This window comes from Rhea pennata, chromosome 1 (assembly GCF_028389875.1).
Source record: "Rhea pennata isolate bPtePen1 chromosome 1, bPtePen1.pri, whole genome shotgun sequence".
Lineage (NCBI taxonomy): Eukaryota > Metazoa > Chordata > Aves > Rheiformes > Rheidae > Rhea > Rhea pennata.
The window spans coordinates 10,172,724-10,196,559 of NC_084663.1; the positions used below are offsets into that span (position 1 = coordinate 10,172,724).

The window sequence follows — 23,836 nt, forward strand, 5'->3', positions numbered from 1 at the left end:
TGTGCTGATATTACACTTAAAGCAAAATTATTCTTAAATATTCATGGTTTTTGATGACTTTCTTTTTTTTAGGTAATAATACACAGTATAAAAAACAAATCTTTAGTATGTCAGGACACAGAACAACTTAATTTTTGTTAAATTCAATTTTTTAGTTTTGTTCCCATTCAGCAAGTCTATGTTAGTTCCTTAACAGTGCTTACAGATGAGTGAAATAATACTATAGAGAAGGTCAGAAAATGCCATATATAATCTGTATTGTCAGTGTATTTCTCATTCAAAAATGTAAGTTTTCTGGATTTTTCAGATATGTAAGCTTCCTCAGGTACTGTACTTGCTCCTGATTGTGTAAAACCTGTGCACTGCTACATGGAGTCCAAAATGTTGAACAATTGGTTCTATTTACTGGTGCAAGTCTTCAGTCCTCATCCTACCGTCATTGCCACTCTAGAACTACGAAATTTATGAGCATTATTTTGAAGCTTCCTGTATCTAAAGGCCTTCTTGAGGGTCTTAATTTCTTCAGTTGTTATCAAATTGAATTTGTGTTTAAAGATATAAATTCCATTACAAGGTCTGGGTCTTGGAAGTCCAGCTGAAAACATCCAGTCCGAAGTTCAAGGTGAAAATAGGCCACTTGGTGTGGACCTTTTTATTTAGCAATGCCATGGGGATTATTTATTTTATTACAAGACAGAAAGTATAGAAATTTTTTGGGCCCTCAATCTCTTAAAATTTTGGTTGGATTTGATCACTCTCCAAAGTCTGAGAAGAACTAAAAGTGAAGCTCGTGTTTTATACGCCTCAGAGACAGTGTTGTGAAGTCCATGGACTTTGCCCTGGCATACTGAATGAGAGGAGGAAAACGAGCCAGTAGGAGAGGTCAGACTCCAGGAGGTGAAAGAAGTGATAGGTGGTCCCAGTGTTTGATCCAGGTTACCCTGAAGCTGGAAGGGAGTTTGTGTAGGCTGCTAGAGCAGCTCATTGATAACTGCTGTCTAAGAATCTGGAGAGCTCTGGTTGCACGATCTGCACAGTAGGACATGACGCGTGAAGACCATCTGTAGCCCAGGGTAAGAAGGGTTTTTACTAGCAAATGTCAGGAACATATGCTGGACAATAGGCTTGCTTAACTGGGTAACGTTTGGTGATTTCTGCTGGTAAAGCTGAGGGCTTGTCATGGAGGTGGTATTAGAGCATCAGCCAAGCAAATTCTTGCTTTCCCCATGGCAAGGAGGGGGATTTCAAACTGACTGCAATTCTGTGAATCCACATTAGAAGTGGGTTTAATATTATGTATATTATTTATACAGTGCATACAGGGTGAAACATAAAGACCAGCCGTGCTGATACATGGATGAACATAAGGAAAAACAGAGCTTCAAAGTAAATGAAGTTACAAGTACTTTTCTTTCCAAATATTTTAGAATATTTGCCAAAAGTTTAAAGCTACATAATAAACAGTCAGTTGATTTGTGTAAATGTAATGAAAACAGGAAAAAAGGAGAAAAGCATTGTATTTCATGTTTCTGCAGCTGAACTTGGAAAAACTGGAAAAGCTCTCCTATTTCCTAAAAGCTTGAAGCTTGCTTTCTACTTACATTTACAAGGTTAAGGTCTGGGGTATTTTCATGTGTGAAAGAAAAAGTGAAAATATATATTGCTGTATTTTTGCCAAAGTTTTGATCTTACTTTTAAGTGTGGTTTTAATTAAGCATGTGACTACAAAGAAGACATCTATCTATATATATTTATTTTTCTGATTATTCCATAACAGAATTACTCAGTTTATCCCTTTAAAAACATGCTTCTCCTAATTCCTTTTCAGTTTAAGTTCTCCTAGCCAGACTGGTTTTATTTTATTTTTTGACCTTTAATTGTTATACTCAGTGTTTAACTGACATTTTTGTACCTAGTAGGTTAAAGCAGCAGTTCAGACCCACTCCATACCTACAGTATTACTTATTGGGGTATGCTGGTTGGGAAAAATAGGAAAATTGGGAACAAGAGACTATAGCTGATTTTTAAAAAAAGCACTTAGCTCAGATAAATATGAATGGAAGATATGAAGTTTTGTGAAGTGTATTCGTTTAAGTCAGTTAAGGCATTTACTTCAGCATTTTTTTTCTTTGAACAATTTTTTGGGGGGCAGAGGCATTCCTTTGCTCCTAGTCATGTGGTTCTAGTTTGCTTTGTCATGCTGCAGGATCCAGTCCGTGCTGTGCACCTTCCTCAGCCATCAAAGCCAGAAGTACCTCAGAAGTTAAGACTCCAGCACAACACTTATACTTGAAATTATTTGAATAGTACAAACACACTGTCTGCTAAAATTGAGGAAGGAGCTACGTAAAAGCAATAATTTTAAAAGAAGGCAACTTTACATTTCTTCACTGCTCGTGTCATGCACCTCCTGTCAGGCCTCCTGGTATCATTTAAAGGAAGCAATGTCTCTATATTTAGGAACACTATTTAAGAAAGTATAAGCAATGGGCTGATAAAAATAGAATCCAAGCAAACAAAAATCGAGAAGCAAGATTTGTGTATAAAATTGAATGTGGCTCATGATCTTCCTCTTATGTATCGCTGTCCTTCCTTCCCTTCTTTTTGTTTATTACTCTCCCTTATCAAACTGAAGTTCTAAAATTTTGCCCACCCTGAAGTCATGGGAAAATTACCACTTTGCTGTCTGTGTAGACCAACAGGAAATATATTTGCTGCAGTAAAAAGTAGCTATATTAATTTCCAGTGTGTGAAAAGCTGACCATCAAGATTAAAAAGACAGGTGTCCTATGTATGGAAGGCTAAAAATAACATATGGTATGTGATAGAGTGGGCAAATTGCAATCTTGTTTTCTTTGACTGATAAGGACACCATGAAACTGCAGGAAGTGAGAGGACCAGATTCCAAAATTGCAGTTCAGACTCTGGTTGTTGCTTTCTCTTTAGAAGAACATCCTGAATCAATGATTACTGATTATTTTCTGCTAGTTTCCCCCAGCTCGACTCTCTTGCCTCTTGCTCACATTCTGACTTTCACAGAAGGGAGAAAAAGAGACAATTGGCAGCTGCTCCCCAAACTCATAAGGTCTAGCATGGAAATAGCCTAATCTGGGAATACAGAGATCCTTACACAGTGCAGCTGGCTCACAGCCAGACTCAGCTGGAGCCCAATGATAGGATCATATTCATTGCATTTTTTCCTGAATTCATTTTTATTACTGAGGACAGCTGTACGAAAACTGTTTTGTTTTTTTCTTAAAAACATCTCTTTTCTTCCCAGCTTAGATCACAGTTCCTCACATCTAGCTTTATAACATGCTTCACAGCCTCTAAAGGTGTTGCCAATAAACAGAAAAATGTGATTAGGAGAATTTTAGTTTGAGGTGGAGACAGTACAAGCAGAGGAGATATCTCTGCATAAATATCTAAAGTGGAATAAAATAGCAGCAGAAATATATAAATAGGAAATAAATGCAGAAAATGCCAATAACTAACCTAAATATATGATGAGGTCATCCTGCTTATAAACAGGAACCAAAACATGTTTCTTAAAAAAAAAAAAAAAAAAAAAAGTAAACTCCAGATTTTTTTTCTGAAGGGTAAATGCTGGTTTATAATGTGTAGTTACAGTGTTAAAGGAACCTTTTTGATATTTTTACTAAATATATTGAACTTCAGTATAAGTAAAATCTAATTTTGATTCGAAAACTAAGCAGCTTCTGAACGAAATCTCTTTAAATAGCACAAGATGCATCTGAAGCTTATGTACCTATTTGGAACAATGACAGTCTCCAGATATACTGAGGACTGGGAGGTGGGAGGAAAGAAGGGAGTCACTACAGCAGACTTCTGCATATCCAGATACATAGTAAATGAAGAATATAAAGCTAAATTCACTCTTCCATATGGAATTGTGGGTCAACAGTACCAATAGAAGGGAAATACTTGCTTTGTGCTCAGGACCCTTAAGCATATGTTCACCAGTGCCTCTTGAGCCAAAAGATGTAGCCACCTAAGTAAAAACCGTAGGGCTTTTAGATTATAATATTTATTTGAATAAAAATTAAGAATGTAGGAACTTAAGAACTTGATAGAATAGCAGGATTATATTTTCTACAGCCTTAGCCATTGCAATTTCCTGAACAGGTCAAAGAGAAACAATTTGGTGGAAGAAAATGTCTGATAGAGACTCTTGTTCTTGGGTGTCTCTAGTCCTGTGTTGCAGGAAAATGTGTTTCATTGTTGGCTTATAACAAAAGTTTAAAAGCCATTAGGTAAGAAAATGAAACATTATAGTCCTTCATTGAACTGTGATAATATCCCAAAGCCATGTTCATAATCATATCCATACTGTATGGGATGCTATATCATTACTGAATATTTCAGTAAAATGGCAATGTTTTTATAAAAAGAAGCATTCTGTCTCCAGGACAAAGTTTGCCTTATTTTCTTATGTAGCTACATTCCCATTAAAAATAGGCGTGAGCTGTGTCTTGCAGAACATTGAGCTCTGTCAACAACCACTGAAGCCAAAGGGAGATTTCAGTCTAAAAAAAACAAGCAGAATTTGGTTGCCTAATTGGCCGAGCATTGCTCTTTGGAATTTATGGAAAATCAGAAAATTTAAGCTGCTCAAAACACATAATAAATAGATTTGAGAAATGTACATTTTTACTATGTAACAATAGAAAGATGTTTTGAAATCTTTTGCAATGAAATTGTACTATGATATATTACCTATGTCTTAACGTTTCTTTCATTAAAGCTTTTCAAGGTTTATAAAAAACATCGTGATACAATTTATTTAGAATTAATATAAATAATTATATTTGAACATATTAATCATATTAAGCAATAAGCAATATTTATTGTATTTATTGCCTCAAGCTGGGTGGTACTGCCAAATAAAAACCAAATACTGTTTTCTATTATTAGAAATATATAAATACTATTATTTATAATTATAAATTATTTGAAAAACTATATACCCATTTCAAAAATTATATATAAACAGATAAATGTAGAAATTTTGTTATAATATTGGTTTAACTGATACATCTTTCAAATTCCAGGCTGTTCTCTTTAATATATCTGTTGCTACCTTTATAAAAGCATGGAATTGTAGTCACTGATAGCAACATGCAGCTTTTTTTATCTTTTTCTCTCTTTCTCACTACTTTGGCTCTGATGAATGTTTCTTTCTCAGATATAAACATTTCAACTAATTACCCAGTGTTTTGCTGCCATTTAGAAATTAATTTCAAATTGGTAAAAATAGGAGTGCTGACTTTGCAGATATAACAACCAGGTCACTGTTTGCAAAAAAGAATACTACAAAATCTTGTCTAACAAAATGCAAGCAAATTAATTGCCCACCAATAAGTGAGTTAACTATCGCTGACTTCATGAAACACTTCCAAATGTCAGAGGCCTTATAGGTCAGAAAAGGTTGAATGCCTCCGGTGCGTATTTGTCTATCATCCAGAAAGAAAGGGATCTCACTTCATTAAAATTACTATTCTTTTTATGAAGAAAACAGATCAGACATCCTCCAACTCAAATCTTGCAAGAATTCCAAGAACTGAATCCTTTCTGAGTGCTCTCTGAGAACAAATCTGAGATAAATTTTCAAACCAAATAAAGAATATGAAGAAAAGTGGAGAAAAAATTACCCTGTATCCATTCTTATCAAATGCAGTTTCAACTGCCAACAGTACTCATCACTCCTGTTGCTAATGATGTCACCAGGAAAAAAAAAAAAAAAAAAAAAAAAAAAAAGGAGAGGAAAGAAAAGAAAGAGTCTGCATTCAATCTTTTAAATTCGCACAAATTTCTCAGTTTTGTTAGCAAAGGAGTACTGAAATGAGTAATTTCTATATCAATCCATATTTTTTTACTTACTTGTTGCTAGCTATTGGCATTCCCATACTGTTCAATATAGCTCAAAATACCTTAACTCAATTATGATGAATGTTACAGAAATCAGAGAAGCTATCTGTAGTCAAATAGTGTTCCTTTTTTTTTCCTCTTTTAGTAAGTTATCTACTCACCAGACCAATATATTTAAGGGAAAATAGGAGGCCTTACAATGGTCCAAAGTGCCAACCCCAAGAAGCAGTTTTACTAAATCCAGATAGAAGTTGCACCAAATATAGATAAAGTAAATTCAGAAAGAAAGCAGTTTTCAGAAATTATATCCTATTTTTTAACAAACTATATAGAGACAACAAGACACAGATGATTTCTGGAGAAAAGAGCATCTCTGCATGACAAAGCCTGTAAGGGAATAGAAGTTGTGGAAAAGAATAGTGCACCAAGAATTTTTCTTCCAGAATAAGTTGTAAATCTGTAAAGTCTACACTGAGCTGGCAAAATACCATTTCAAATCTAACTCAGTAAATCGCATACAGGTGCATTTCTCCACACCAGAAGGCTGAAGGGCTAAGTCATCTTTTCCACCATATGCTACAGTGGTTTGGTGGAGTCTACCCTAGATGTTTTCAATCTGATGTATTACTTACTAAGCTATTTCCTTTTTAATTAGCCTGATAGGATTCTGCTTGCCAGGGGACAACACCACTAAATTATAAGCCTTTAAAGCCTGCTACAAAGGAACAGCCTTTAGTGAGGCAGCAGGAGTATTTGTGTGGAGCACAGTTCAGTCAGGCTGGAATTTCTGCTGTTATTTCTAATCTATGTTTCCCTTAATTTTTCACTGGATGTGGAGAGGGTGGGTGGACTTCTTTTTCAATATATTCTGAGATGTAGAGCAGAACTAAAATAATGTTCAACTTTTTGGTGAGCCTGTGCTATTGTTCTCTCTTCCCTGAAAGAGTAGACAAATTCCTGCTGAAAGAACTGAAATAGAATATTAGTCATACTTCAGCTCAGTTTTCATATAATGCAATTTTTGTTTTCTTGACTAGCATTTTATCATTCTTTCAGCTGCATCTAGTTCTTTTTAAGAAAAAAAAGTATATATATATATTTATTTCTATTATTCTAGAATATAATTTTTGACATATTTTTATAGACATAAAAACAATGATCTGTTCAGTTATTCCCTCTTCATTCTTTTTTCTATTACCTCATCTCCGCTCTCAGTTTGCAGAGGATTAAGGAGGAGGAACATCTGGTTTCACTGATCAAACAGAAGTGGGTGTTGGTCACTCCTTCATTAGATAAAATGTGTGACAAATTCTTGCCCTGGAAATATTTGCTCAGAGACACATGGTCTGTCTTTACAACCACTATTTAGAATGTCATCAACTAAATTTTAGCATGTTTACCAAGTCAATACATTTATGGGATTGAATATGCAATGCTAAATACTATGAAATTGCTTATTTATTGCAGTCTTCCCTGTCTATAGCGCGTATGAAAGTAGTCATTAACCTAGGTGATCTTTAAAGCAGTGTCAAGAGTTCATGTATGTAAAGTGATGCTGAATAAGTGTCATAATTTCACAGAATTTAAAATTCTATTCTGAATGCCCACTTCACTGACAGTTAAACTTCACCGAAACATCCTAAAGCCCCAAATTTCTGTTAGTTCAAAGCGTTTCAGATTTTGGAGGCTAAAATCGGTGTGCATTTGGAGAGAGATTAAAAATCTACCTAAGGCCATAACAAATAGGAAATTAATTAGGTGAGCATTACAGCTATGCTCATAGCAAATGGCAAATGTGTTACAATGGGTATGGGGGGAGCGAGCAGGAAGGCCCAAGACCCCAACAATTTAACCTGAGGAAATACTTCTATTTCAGCCCAGAAAACTGAACAAGTGCTAGCCAAGTAACACATGGAAAAGATTTTCTGCACCAACTCAAAGGACAACCCTATCTCCAAAAGTGGCTAATCTCTGATTCTTCTGAAAAAAAAGATAAACATATCCACTTTTGACACAGGGAAAATACTTCCGTCCTAACCAATGCTCCTCGTTACGTGAGAACCTGAAGCATGAGATTTAGTTACAATAATTATTTTAATGAATAGTTGGATATGTGACACTCAGTAAGGGTAAAGAGGTAAGAGCCGTTCTGTTCCTCCCGTGATTTGTAAAGAAAGGGATGAATGGCTACTGCATGTATAGGAACAAAGGCCAGGACATTTTACGTTATCAGTCATACTACTGCGTTGGTTATTTCTCCCAGATACTGAATCAAAACATATTCAGGAAAATACATATTGTCATTTCAAAGGCTCCAGATAATGGCAACTCCACTACTTCTGTGGTAAGCTGTCCCAATATGTAATGACTTTCAGTGTTAGGAAATTGCCACTTACTCAAGGTTAAATTTATCTAACTTCAACTTCCTGCCATTTAACCTTGATATAGCTCTGATAGCGAAGTTGAAAAGTCTCCCACTATCTTTTCCACATCTTTTTCATATGTAAGTACCTATATACAAAGATCAAGTCACCTCTTCACTTTTTTTTTTTTTTTGATAAGCTGAATAAATATAGCTCCTTCAACCTCGTACCACAAGGATTCCTCAGTAGTATTTGTGGCCTTCCTCTGAACTCTCTGCAGTATTTTCACCTATCTTGAAAGTGTAGACACAAAAATCAGACAGACTGTTCTGTGCTGTGTATGTAAGCAAAGTCACTTTACTCCTCCTCCTTGATATTCTTCTTTTCATGAATTCAAGAGCACATTAGCTGTTCTTGGCAGAGCACCACATTGCTATGGTAGTATTTTGTCACTTTACCTAAAGTTCTTCTCTAAAGCCTAAAGTTATTCCATTTAACCTTACACACTTAGCTGAGGCACTAAATGAGGTACATCCGTCAAGTATTTGGTAGTTCGAGTGAACAACTGTCTGAACCTTTGTCTTCTAGGGCATTTTCTTGTACTTGAGGTATAAATTGTGCTCCTGATTTCAAGATATCCCACTTTGGGTATGATTGCATTAAAATATATCACGTTAGCTTCTGACCATTCACTTGGTGAACATTCCGTAACCTGAGTACATTCAGAACATTTATTAACCTATTCTCTTTATTATTTATGTATCAAAGTCCTTTTGTGTTATTTTCAAACTTGGAAAGAAATTAGATGATCGTTTAAATCACTGATAAATTAAAAATCTATCTATTATATCAAGAACAAAAATTAGGAAAAATTTCAGTAAAGAAGGATTCACTGATGCATACCTAATAACAACTGTACCATGATATATGTCAGCAGTTTATTTTTACCTTTAAAACTCACAAAGTACAATGTTTCATTAAATTGCTATGTACTAATTCAAATGTCTTGGAGAAAGCTGAGTATTCTGTGTCAGAATAAGTATTCCTATCAGTCAGTTTTATATGCTCTAACAGACAACAGGTTTGTCTGACAGGACCCTCCATCCATAAAATGGAGTAAATGGCATTAATTACTTTTGTATACTTTGTAAATGTGACCATACTTGAAGTTTAAGGTCAGTTTGGCTGATTGATAGAGTTTATGAATTGATCAACCATACGAAATGAATTTTCCACTGTATTAGAGCTGCCCTTTGCAAGATAAAAGACAGATGGTCAGGAGAGAATGAATCAATAGGGAGGAATAATTCTATTATGCCAAAGAAATATTCCACCTGTGTGGTAATTTGATGGGGTGAGTAAAACATTCCAGTTTTCATCGTACCAGTGGTTAGATTCTGCCACTTTCATTTATGATGGAAAGTTCTTTTCTAAGTGAGGACATCTTAAAGTCTGTGGGGCTTTTTCAGGAGTAAAGGTTCTCCACAATAAGGTGTTACTCATCATAATTAAAAATACCAAAACACTGAAGAATGACAAGTTTCAGTTAATATTTTTGTGGGTTTACAAAATGCCTCCGTAATATTCTGTTACAATGTATGACTAATAATTTTCTATTTGATTGAGATCTAGCTAATAAAATTATTTCAGATTAAAAAGTGGACTAAGAAAGAAGCAGCTCTTGGAAACAGGAAGCAGCCGGCAGCTCCGCTGGCCGTGGGTCCGCTCCCCTGCCCTTCATTCCAGAACGTCCCACACTCTCATGCCCTGTTGAAGCACCGCAGAAGGCTGTTGGTCACCTAGGTGTAACTCTGTAGGGACAGAGAGCACTCCCCTAGGATCTCCTTTTCTTCTGAAACCCACTTTCAATTTAGTGTGTCTTTCGTGTTCTTTAGGCCAAGCGTGTCTGTTGTTCCACCCACCAACAAAGCCTAGACTGTAAACTCAGACTATAGAGAATTATCCTTCCTTTTCTCTGTGATCCCCTTTTTTTTCTTCCCTGAATACTATGACTGGAGTCATTGAGTGAGAAGAGTTTTATCTGGGATTTACTCTGATGGGAGCGTCACAATAAGCTTTGACAAGCTTAGCCTGTCAAAATCAAGGATGCAGGATGCCCTTGGCTATCAGGACTCAGTTGTGTGTAAAGGTAGCGCAGTTCCCCCACAAAAAATCTTCTGTTTTTGTGTAGTACTTTTGTACTACCTGTAGCTATTCTTTCACCTGGGTATTATACTATAATCTCCATGCTCATCAATATAAATCCTTTAATTTTAGAGATCCCTTATCCAGTCCCTGCAACTTTCATACATGTTAACCATTATACTTGTATAATATCATAATTTATATTGCTAATAGTTTCATAGGACCTTAACGAGTTTGTGTCAATCTAAGGTCATGCAAAGATGTGTCTCCTAAAATCCTGATCAGTTCAATCACCTCTGCTTATTAACTCTGAACTCCTGAGGATGAATGCCTGTGATTTCTACATGCAGTTGTTACTGCTTGCAGAATATTGTCAGCATATTTCACATGCATTAAATCAGGGAAATGTATTATTTCTGTCACTTTAGGCTAGATATTTTGACAGAAGTCACAAATTGCTAATCCTTTAGCAAACCCAGACAGCAGTCTGACACAGCTCCAGATTTTAAACATATTTTTACATTGGAGCCCAATATGTCTTAGTCATTTAACTGTGGAATAAAATGCATAGACCTGAAAAATACATCTGAATTTGCAGGGAGGATTTAATGTCCATAATATTTTATGCACTCTCATCCCAAAGGACGATTGATCTTTTCAGTATGTCACTGAATAGTAAAGAGGATTGAAAACAGATCCTCAAAAGAAATACTACCCCCAAATAATCTTAATTATGTCAAATAGTGGAGAACTGACTATTTCAGCTAGTTCTTTGAGGATTCTGCTGCTAATGTTGAATCCCATTTGGGCTGAGAAAATAAAATTGAGTGGACATGGAGGGTGTAATTTTCAAAACTGGTAATCCTCTGACTATAGAGCAATGTTTTGCCAGTACTTGGATTTACTTTGGAAAATTATTGCTTTGATTTTTTTTATAAGCTATTATATTTTTAAAGATTTTTTTTTAACTGCTGGAGCATTGCAGTGTTACTCACCAGTATATCTGTGTGCCTGTGTTGTTACGCTCATGTAAATAGTCTAGTAGCTTTCAAGAGTAGTATATTAAAGTATTTGAAGAATGGAGTCCTTCATATGAACTCCATGGGCTTTAGGATTTTTGCTGGAGGTTATTGATTCATTTTCTATTGGTTTTAGATTTTGAATTTCTTAAACGAGGTGTTTGTCTTCAGTTTTCTAATTAAAAGTATTAGCGGTATCTGAAAACATGTTGTAGTATTCTATTCTGTTTGAACAATTGTTCATTTTTTATATTGATTTATATCAAACAGGCACCTATCTAATATCCAGGATTATAATTGTCAGTGTGTTTATATGGCTTATATACATTTTTTTTTAATAGGCTAAATTTTGTCTACTTAAATATCAAAGACTGTATGATAAGAAAGATCTTTTCAGGCCTGATCCAGTATGCTATTTTCTGTTGTTAAGTAAAGACTAAGTATTTTACAGTATATCACTTTTACCACGTGCCTTGTTGATAAGGCAAATGTGCGGATTAAAAAAGGTCATGGAGTTGAGAGTTCATTTTGGAGCTTTACATTTGAGTTATATTTTATGCTGATTTACAGACATGTTCTGTGATTTTTCAGATTTTTTTAATGGTATAGTCAAGATTCATCCTTCCTAAAAGAAGCCACTGCATAGTGTATTCAGCTCATCTCTATGTCAAAATAAGAATGTAAGGATAAGTGAGTATACAAGAAAAAAAAAAAAAAAAAAAAGTTTTGATAATATACAGAAAGAAAAAATACTTCTGAAAAGTGTCATGTAAATTTATACTCAAAATATTTAAGTGCAAAAGATATAATGAAAACAAAGAGATGTATTCTGTGAATTGTACTTTGTTGTCTATTGGGGTCGCAAAATCTCCCTGGATTCACTCAATATTTAATTTCTCACATCTGAAAACAAATCCAGTGACAAAATGCTCTACAAAGCCTAATTTTGATTCATTTTAACCAAATCACATTGAGAGAAGTTCTTTGGTTCCTTAGGTCGTGTGAGTGTGCATGAGTGCATATGGGTGTGCGAATTGCTAAGTTTTTGGATGTGCAATGTTAAGATTAAACCAGCCTTAAAAATACAAATTAGAACATATATATATGGGCAACAGATGCTTTCTTTGAGTAGGAATTGCACACCTGCTATATTAAATGTTTTAAAATAATCTTTTCTATAGAACAAAGTCTGTTACTGTCTTAGAGATTTCTTAAATTACATTAATTCCTATGGAGCTGAAGATTGTTGGTGAACCTGTAAGGTTACATTCCTGTTGGGTGCCTAACTTGATGAAGTTTTTAAATCACAGTCTTTCCCATGGCTGGCATTATTGTCTTGTTTCTTTGTTTTATAATAATATTTAGAGGAAAATATATTGACTGTGTGGAACTAGCAAATCCAAGAATAATTTCGCCTGTTGGGGACAAGGGCCTTGGTATAGTTCTTATCAAAACAGATTGAAAAATTGCAATGGACCTTAATGTCAGTGTTCTGTGAGAGGATATAGCCTGCAATCAAAAGTTAACCCTTTGTAACTGAAAGTAGCCCTGGTACTCTTGTGCATGTGTACAGACGTGCAAGGAAATTCATCTGAACACGCGGTCTTCTGAGTAGGAATGTGAAAATCCCCTCGGCAGCCCTTGCAAACCTCCTCCATTTGCAGCTCTCCCTCTCACCCTCAGAGGACCTTCAGTCCTCAAGTCTGATGAGCCTAGGGGAAAACTCACTCTACTAGGTGTTTTGCTTGGCCAGCTGGTTCATTACGATGTTCAGGATCAGAGCAATTCATCTCTTCCCAGAAGTCTTTCTTCCTCCTCAAACAAGGCTCCGTGAAGTCAATCTTTGCTGTTGATGTTTTCTTCTTCGACGTTTTAGAAATTATTTTAACAGAAAAAAAAATAGAGTGAATTATATCACACTAGCATCACTTGGCTTTTTTCATACTTTCAAAAGACATTCATAATTCCTCAGAAGTGATGCATCCTTGTTTTACGTTTCCCTCTTTACTGGACTTGGCAGGTGAATATTCTTAAGGTTCGTAATAGTGCTCTTTAAAAATGCTTGAAAATACATGACCACTAATATGCAAAAGAGAAATATCTCTTGTATATAATGTTATTCTTATTTTATGTCCATATAATTATGAAATCATAACTCTAAGACTAAATTTTACCCAGTGAATTGGAGTAATAGTGAATATACCCAGTGTTAAGAACTATATTCACAAAAAGCTGACCAGTCACAACACTCAATATGAGTTACTAGCCCCCAGCATAAATTACCTGAACTTCTTAAAAGAAAAAGAAAAAAAGGCACAGTTGTGCTGAAGAGTAGACCTTGGCTATACTGTTTGAGAGTATATATACATAGTTAACTAAATAATCAAAGATTTCAAAGTAGTTTAAATTTCCTTTAAAATTGCCAATATGACAGGTTTATTTACTTATCTACCTGGAAAATATTAAAAGATGAAAGTGAAAAATATTCTTCTACAGAAAATCAAAATATTTTTTATCTTAAAAATAATTTCATTAGATAAAACAACCAAAGTCCCTACAAATTTAAGTCCCTATTTTACTGAGAAGATATAGTCATAGTTGAGAATAGGCATAGGTGCTTTGCTGAATAGGAATACAAGTAAGCATATGTTTTAAATTAATCGCATGCACAAATGCTTTTCTGAACCATAGCAAAGCATGAGAAAAAGCAATTTTCTGCAACAAAAGTTAAATTCAGACTTTAAATTTAAATGGCTCAGATTGACCTTTTTCTTCATTATCATTTATAACCTACATTCTTCTTCATTGTCTAAAATTATCAATTCACTTCGACTTAATGATAAAATGGGTGTTGCCCTTGGAAATAACTTCTTTTTCTTTTTAAACTACATGATTATTTTAATAATAGTTGAAAGTGTATTAGATTTCCTGAGCCATAGACATCATAAATCAAACCCAGAGCACCATTTTTTTAACAAACTACATATATGAATTAGTAATTCCACTCCCAGTCCTCCATATGTCTCTTTGCGTGACTTTCACCCTAACCACTGAAAAGTGCCTGTAAAATAAATGGCAATGTTGAATTGCTGAGTTGTATAATCTGTGAGGAAACTGTCAGTTTATTTCTGACATTTCTCGAAGGGGAACAGCAAGAAGGGCTAGAATTATGGTATTAGCCTTCAAAGCTGATTATTAATGTGTAACGCTTATTTCATTTAAATTGGCATCCTGTGGAAGCTGACACATCTAACTCCCGATCTTCAGTTACTTGTCCCAGTGCAAGGAATAACTTATTGCAACCATGGAATATTTGATATTCTGTCCTAAAAGGTGAAGGTGGAAAATCTCTCTTGGAAGGAGTCATTGCTTACATTTTACTGTGACTTTTCAGACAGTTTCATGCATCTGCAAGCGTTTATGAGATACACATCCTGCTTTGTGTCAAAACTGAAGTTCACTTAGAAACTTCTCCAAGTTGCACTGAAATCCAATTTTTGTCTACTTTCACTGTTAATGGTTTATATATTTAAGCCTCAATCCTTATACAGAAATTCCAGCTGTTTAAATATAGATAATGAAAGGACACTATGTATCGTACCTAATGTTTTCATTATATGGTTATATAGTTAACTATAAACATATATGCACCATGAATCATAAAATAGATAGGTTTATCTCTACTATTAATTTCATTATGATTCTCAGAGGAAAGGTTCTCTGTAATAGTAGAGGAGTTAATTGGCGATCACAGCAAAAATCCAGTTTTAGTTAAGTTGTTCTGTATGCAGATTTCACGCATATAGTAAGGTTTGCCGTCTCTGTTCAGGATTTCTCGTGTGGAATTCCTGTGCCTCTGAAAGAAATGAGTCTATTGCATATAATCAGCATTTGCAGTATTGTCAGTGCTTTAAGGATACAAGAAATTTGGCTAGGTATTTGCAAATAAAAAGGCAGTGCACATATACTTGGAAATGTCTGATCAGCTTCTCTGGATAGTATAGTTTCCGTAAAGCGCCAGGCATTGCTGGACAGCAGAGAAGACATGCACATAGCTCCACAAGAGCTGCTGTCTTTAGTGTGAACATGCGCTGGGCTCTCCTGTGAGGAACAGCCTGGGGAACACGTGGTTTCAGGCAACAATTTAGTGCAAACCTCTTCTGTTATCTTGTGAGTTTTACTTTGATCTTTGGACTTACGCACTCACCTCAACATCTTGGTGAAACCTATCATTGCTTTCTTTTTCCTTTTCATTGTGGTACTATGCTTTGATTTGAAGTGACACAAAATCTTTCCATGTCTTCTGGAAGATTGCCATACCGGGCTTAGTTTTACTGATATGAGGACTCTTAGCGGGGTTTTATCTAGGGAAGATCTGGATATAAAATGTGGTTTATGATGCATAGGTGGGATCTATTGCCCTCCAATACAAAATATTCAGCTCCCCACATAGGATGAAACATGAACCACGAAATATGAGTAATAAAACTTCAAGTACTGATTCAAAATATTTTTGTTTCCACACTTCGTCTTGTACACTTTACTTGAATATGCTTCTCTTAAATCAGTTTTAAATTTGTTGTTTTTTCCTTTCATTGGCAAGTCCATTTTTGTTTTATTGTGAAAAAGCAGACAACATTAGGACTAGAAAAAGAATATTAAATCTGTAACTCTCAATTTATCTCTCTATTTACTGCTAAATCTTCCCTTCCAAAATATTGTGTTTTTTTCTTTATTGAACTGATGTATTGACAAATAGTTTAGTCAATATCCTAGAAGAGAAGCTTTTTCATAAATAACTGATTAGTGAAAGCAAACAGGTTCTTTTTAGAAATACTACATTAAATCACATTTTATGACAATAATGGCTCCCTAGTCCATTTGTGTGCTTTCAAAGTTTTTTCTTCCCCTTTCTGAGTTCTCCTTACTGTTCTTTTTCTACTGTTGACCCAAAATATTGTGATATTTAGTTTCAAAACAGAATTGGTATATGATGTTTAAAAAGTATGGAATGGGGTTGATATTTCCACACACAGGGAGATATTTCCTCTTTGCTTAACGTTTAACCAACAGTGTAGTGGGAATAGTTACTACCGATGTGTAATGGAAGCCAAGTCAATGGAAAATGATATGCCTGCAGTACCGGGTTCTACTCAGGATGACTATTTTTTGCTGCATCATCTTCAGCTTTAACATCAGTCATTATACAGGATAAAGAGCCTGGGTTTGGCCAGCCCAGGAGCTTCTGGACAGGTGAGATTCTCCGTGCCTTCTTACCTCGCAGATTTTAAGATTATTACTAGTGTTTCCTGGCTTTTGTTTGTTATTTTTATTTTACATTGATTTTTTTACCTCATGTACGTATGAAACAGATGTTTAATTTTTACGGAACTGCATTCTCCGTTACACCCCAAATTTATGGAAACTCTTCAACTACTGGGATTCTTACTTTTTGATCAGAAGTTGCAGCAAAATGGCATATATTATTTAGATAGATGGGAACAGACAACATGCACATCAGCTTGGCTGATCTCGGAGCTAAGGACTGAATAATGCTATTGTTTTGGAGTGGAGGGGCTTGTGACAAATTCAGAATAAATCGGTTTAAATGAAACACACAGAGAGATTCCATCACTCGTGATAGAGTGGGAAATAAAATACAATTTTCCCACTTTCCTTATATCCTTTCCGGAAAGTCCTTTCAGGACTTTACTTCGCTTTTTTATTATTGTTTTTCTGCCAGTTTTCCGTCTCATGCAATGAACAATACCTCTTCTGTTTGCTCCTAGTAAATACTTTATATTTGCCTTAGGAGAGCATGACTAGCATAGGTGAAGCCACCAGGAGAGCAGGGAATATTGCTATTGGTCTGGGAGCAGCTGCACTTGCTTGGGAAGGGGCAGGTTTGGTAGGCGGGATTTTGTAGCTGGGGTTTTGTAGAGTTGTTAGGCGGGATGTGTCGACGTTAGGTGAGTGATCTGGAAGGAGAGGGACAATATAGCTTTACAGAGAGCAGACACAAAGCCAGGCTTCTCTGTCAATGAAAAGTAAAACTACCTCAAATTCCTAGGTGACTTGGGGTCTTGTCACATGTAATTTTATGCCTGACAAGACATTTGCCTTTAACATATTAACAACCTGAGTCTAAGATTAGTTTACTTGAGTATGTAGGTTGAATGTCTCTGATATGTTGACGTAATCTGTATTTCATTAGCTTTTGGAGTAAAACCGTGACGTAGAACTTGAACTGCTCAAATAGCATAATGTGTGTTAGTCACAGAATTGATGGGTGGCATAACTGTATGAAGTGTTCAAAGATGAGCTTTCTGTCTATTTGGCTCTTAATTCTTCCTTTTTTTTCCTTCTGTATTTGGTGATTTTTTACATATATATAAATGCAAAAAATAATGAGACAACAATTTTCTGATAAATCTACTGCAGAAATCACATCTACTCTGAAAACTCTAACCAGAGATTCATTCCTAAAACATACTTGCATGGAGAAAATATATAAAAGTCTCAAAACTACCAACAGAAGATAATACAGCATGATATAATAACTACTCAAAAAAAATGTTTAAAAGGAAAATACATTCCATGGTTAGATCTCTATCAAACATTTAGATAATTTGGAGAAAAGATAGAGGAACCTTTATTCTCTGCTACCATAGAAATGAAACTCTATTTTTGGTGCATATTTTAATGACTTTTTTGGGCAATGCACACATAAAAATGCTTTGTAGAAATTTTCATGACAAATATATCAGTAAGCAATCATAATTGTGTTTTCTCCCTAATGAAGTCTATCCAGAACAAAGGTATAATTAAGTTAAGCTGGTTTCTAGTTTTTTTTTTTTTTTTTTTTTTTCCTTTGCCTATGGGGTTTATGCTGTTTTCTGTGATTTTGTTTTAAAGGATCATCTGTTTCAACTGGAATCGCACAAATTTGAGAGAGGACGAGGCAGGTGCCCTTTTGACCCAAGTTCTTCCTTCACCTCCATCTTAATTGGTAATGATCTTTATGTCACAAACTTCACAGTCTTGTCAATCTGTCATCCTAAACCTCTTTCTTCAGCACTCCAAGGCGTTATCAGACTTCCATTGCAACCTTCCACATGTCAGACTTAATCCTAATAGTGCTACCCACATTAATTTTACATTCCAGGCAGTGATAACTTCAGCAAGTGTGTCTCATAAAAGTGAGTAGATGGTATATTATGCGTGCCATTCTGCAGGGGTTGTTGGCTGTCATGTAATTTTAAGAATAATAATTTCCTGTTTTCCTTCAAAGGACAATGGTATGTTTAGCTTGGTCTTTTACACCTGTGAGAAATATGCAAAATTTAATATTTTCATCTTCAGAGACTTAATCTGAATAGCAGGCATCCTATAAAAATATTTGCAAGTTTAATTTTTCATATCTGAGGCATTTGTTATTTCTATAAAATTTTTGAGTTCAAAATAAAATATTTTTTTCAATACCTTCTAATAAAACTACCTAAAACTGATGATTCTCTGTTAGGAGGGTTGATCTTATACTTGCTATCTATAAAAGCAGAATTCAGTCTAAGTCTTACAGTGTCAGAAAACTGTGCTGAGATAGCACTTTTCAGGGATAAAAATTGTTTAGGATTTAAAGATCCTTTGACATTTACTTTTGACTTCAAATCTTAAAATTGGATCTTAAAATCAGACTGCCAAAGTCTCTAATTATGAACTAAAGTGATTTAGGTGACCCATAGCAATATGGAGCTATTGGCCGTGAGTGACAGACTTATTTTTACAGGCTAGATTTATTCATTCCTTTACATCACCAAACTACTTACAAGAAAAATCTCTACTAGTAGCATTAAATCTTTCAGGTTTTAGCAATTCATCAAAATATTGCATGTTATCAAACATTGTTCATCAGATTCTTAATAATTAATGGCTTAAGTTGTCATGAAAGAATTAGAAAAAAAAGTATTTTGACTGACCTTCCAAAATCCATGATATAAAGATTGTTATGTTTTTCCTCCACTCTGGTTTCTAAATCATTTCTGCAATTTTTAACAGGTTCCAGTCTTAGCTTGGCATGGGAGCAAAGATTCATCCCATGGAATTTGCTGTAGGCCTGAAACCTCATGGTCTAATCTTGAAGTCCTTTACTACCTTTACTCAGATGTAACTAAGTAAATAAATTAACCTGATCATGTTCCTGCTGTGAGAGCAATGTGAATTTTATTTGCTTAAATGGAAGCCAGATTGTCCTACTGAACACCTCAAGACTGATGATTAGTGCTCAAGTTTCTGGCCTATTCATTAGTTTACCTGAATTGTCGGAGGTCCTATGGATCCTTATAGTTTTACCTGAAAGAAATATTCATTATATAAGCCCTTTTTCTGATATATGGTGGTTCTTGGACGTCCACTGACAAATGGTTATAAGGTCTAGCTCATAAAGCTAGCAGTTCTGTAAAGCAGCAAGAGAAGCTGGGGGAAGTGACACATTTTTATTGAATCAAAGATACAACTGTAAAGAACAGACAAACTTTCATCTTTTCATCAAGAGTAATAAGACCTGAGAAAGTTGTTTAGAAGCTGCTTTCTAGGCCTCCATCGGGCAGTCCTGTCTGCTGAAGTTTACAAAAACAATTAGACAACAAGGGTAGTCTTGCAAAAATAGTCAAACCTGCCCACATTTCTTTACTGACAATACAAGAATCATAAGAATTTTCTTTACAAGGCTGTTTATTATTTTGACACAAACAAGATTTCAAAATTAGGCAGAGTGCCAGTAGTTTCCTGTGAAACAGACATTTCTTAAAATATCAGCTTCTTTGAAAATGTATTTTCTGTTAGGAATAAAATTAAATCTTCTCCAGTAAAGTCAGCTTTCAAATATAAAGAATAAATAGTTTGGTTACAACTATTTCTGAGAAAATTCAAGTGACCATAGAATGATATTTAAAAACTATACCAATATTCTTAATGGTGTTTATTTCTTTCATTTCAATCAGAAGTAAACACTACAAAGAATATGCTAAATAAATTTGTATGTTGGTGTATTCAGCTACCTGGAGGCACATAGTTTATCAGATAAACAGAATTAATTTCTCAGGCTTTTCTTCAGACTACAGAATTTAGATCCTTTAGCTTTGCACATATCGGTTTGAAGAGGGTGGAAGACTTTGATGAAAATATGGCATGTATTAAAGATTTATTATCTATTTATTTATTTATTATTTATTTTTAAATGAAGTTCACCCCCCTAAGGCTGAGTGTACTTTAAAGGAAGATGGTGGGCCTGTCTGTGTTGTTGGAGCTGTCAACTGCATGATGTATCCATGCGTGCTGGTCCTCCAGTCATCCCTCCCAAAGCTTGGAGGTTCCCTTCCTCTTTGCGAGCTCCACTTTTTAGTATAGAAATTGAATTTGTTGCCGCAGGAGATCGGACCACGGTCTGGCCTCCTCCAGGAGTGGAGTCAGAGCATCCCTGGAGACAGCTCCCAGGGCTGCCCGTGGCCTCGGTCCTCCGGCGGAGGATGCAGCCGATGTGGGTGTTCTTGATCAGGTTTTACACAAACTGGTTGACACAGCTTTTCATATCGCAGCTTTGTCCTTTTTCTCTCTCGTAGAATGATTCAAAATATGCTTCCACCTCCGCATGGAGCAGAACTAGTTCAGGTGAATACACAGCAGTCTGCACCAGGGTGGCAAATGATGAAGAGGGTTAGGATTAGACTAACAATGAAACTTTACATACCTTTGATACGAGTTTAAAAGCTTTTCAGCTTGAAAGATCATCTGCAGCCTACCTAATTAGAATCAAATATACCTAGATTAATTCTGGAAGAAAGAGGAGTTCTTGTGCCATATCTCTTCATGTATTTCAACACTTCCGTTAAAATCCTTTCTTCAACAAAACAATAGTTTGTGACTTGGCTTTAAAACAAAATATCTATGCTGTAGTAAGTTTTATTACAGATTATATGATCCTGTGGTAAAGTAGCTTGTGATTAATTTTTCAATTTATGAACAATTAAGTTTTAGAATTTATTGTCAGTATCAGGAAACAGAGTGGATGTTGGAAGGCAGACAAGTTGAATAAAATGTACGTGTTTAGATAAACTGAATTTAAAACATTTGACTTTCATTTCTAATGAACACTCCCATCTGCTTTCAATAGCCAAAACTGCTTTTGATATCAGATCATGCACACTGATTAAATTAGACCACAGTAGTTCTTGAAAGCTGATAAATTAGTTTATGCCTGTGTGTTTTGATAGCTGAAATATTTCATCAGCAAGTAGTGATAAACTGGTATTATATTTAAATATTTTTTACATCAAGAGAATCCATTCTGATAGTAGTCTCTGTTATAACAGTTTTAGAGCAATTTCATATGTTTCTGTCTTTATTTTCTTTACTATAGAATAAAAAAAAACTAAAAAATCACATTTTTCTCTCAGAAGAAAAGACAGAATAATTGAGTGATAGACAGAAAAAAAAACTAATATACTAGGATACTTAGTTATTCATTGGCTCAGGAATAACTAATCTCTTTTGAATTAGTGGTTTTCTACTGTGAAAAGTACCAGTTGCTACAAATGTGAATTCATATTCTAATTTTAGTTGTGATTAATAAAAAAATAGAACGGTAGACCTGGCTGACAGGGAGGGAAACACAAGACACCCTGCTTGCCTTCTGCTCTTTTATTCATCGTAGAGTTAGCCACTCCACGGAGAGTGGTACAATAGGGCTGTCACACAAAAAGAAGTACTACTGAGGAATAGTAGCTTATGTTTCCATTACTTCTTTCAGTCTGAAGCAGATACACGAGAAATGCTGAAAACAAACGAAGGAAACCCGCTTCAGAAGCGGAAGCAGCCTGTCTATCAGAATGCAGTGTACACAGTAAATGCTTTAAATGAATGCCTATCCATTTGAATATAAAATATATCTAATAAAATCTAAAATAATCAAGAATGTTTTCATTGGGAGTTGAAAAGTAAAATCTAGTTGTAACAGGGTTCAGTCAATATAATTGTCTTTACTACGTGATAGAGATTGCTATTGAGAAGTAGAGTTGGTCTGTTGGTGAGTCTAGGTATGAGACGGAGAAGCGCCGTCACATGCCTCTTCAAGGAGAACGTTGAAAAACCCTAAATGGACACAAAAAATGAAAAAATATCTTGTCTGATTGTGTTCTTTATTCTACCACTATTAACAGTAATAGATAGTGCACATAAAATGTAAAAAGAGTCTGAGAGTTCGGGGGCTTCCGAAAAACAGAGACTCCAGTAAGGACTGCAGTAGGTATTCTGTAGTTCGGCTGTATCAAAGACAGTAAACATGGGCTCTTAATTAGTAATAGGAGTCACCCTAATGTAAAGCACGGCTTTTAAATTAGTAATAGGAGCCCCCCTAGTGCAAAGCATGCATGGATATTATAGCGAGAATAAAACAAAAGATACTTCGCCCATCATATTTGCTGCTGAAAACATGTCACAAAATTAAGTTGCATGTAGTGAAAAGAGATTAGAACAAAATTAGACTTGCATATGAAAGGCATTTTCAGGGTATTAAAAAAGGTAGGTATGAATAGACCTAAATCTGGTGAAACATTTCCTTAAAGGTTTTATATGTAGTCATATATATCCCATGTACTAATTTAATTGGCATATCTTAAAGTCTTCAGAATGATCATTTACATTATGATTTCAGAAATACTGTGAACTCACCCACCCTGAGTAGCATATATGTTAATGGTGTACAATTAAAATATCCAGACACTTAATTAAACAATTAAAATAGAGAAATCAAAGAGTGCTACACGAATTTTGAATTGTTATCAGTATTTTCTAAGATTTTATGCTTCCATTTGTGTCACTTTAAGGTTCATCTCTTGGAATTCTTGTTTTTTTAGAGGGAACAGGTTGTATTTGATTTCTTTCATTTTTCCCTCCAAAAATTATGGCAAAAAGTAAAAATATCTTTTAAGTGATCCCAGTTAAATTTTCATGTACTTGCTTTCTGCAAGTTAATAGTACCTAAATGAATACTTAAAAATGATCTTGTTTTCATTTGAGCTAAAAGTGTTATATGAGGGCCATTGGATTTTTTCTTTTATTTGGAGAAACCGAGTTGAGTTATCAGTTAGATTTTAGCAAGTAATTTTCAAATGCATGTTAATACAAACCCTCCTGAAGCTAAATTTTGACTATAAGAGGGAAGGAGTGGTGAAAGCTCCATGAAATTGCTCAATTTACAGTTGATTCTCACTGGAAGATATTAGTTTCTTAGTGTGATTGAGCAGCAGCATAAAACCCTATGACCAAGAGAGGGGTGAGTTGTTTGTAGCTAGTATTAGCTAGATCTTTTCAACGGAGGGAAAAAAAAGTAGAAATCTAGCCTGCATTTTTCAAAGCACAACCTCA

At 35.0% G+C, this 23,836-nt stretch overlaps 1 protein-coding gene across 1 annotated transcript in view; it reads left to right on the forward strand.

The window, feature by feature from the left end:
- The window catches only part of SEMA3E (semaphorin 3E), a 66,777-nt gene that overhangs the window by 10,655 nt on the left and 32,286 nt on the right, over positions 1-23,836 (forward strand). The window contains exon 4 of the mRNA XM_062597744.1: positions 18,332-18,425. Coding sequence (XP_062453728.1) covers positions 18,332-18,425 — 94 coding nt within the window. The remainder of the gene's footprint in view (positions 1-18,331; positions 18,426-23,836) is intronic.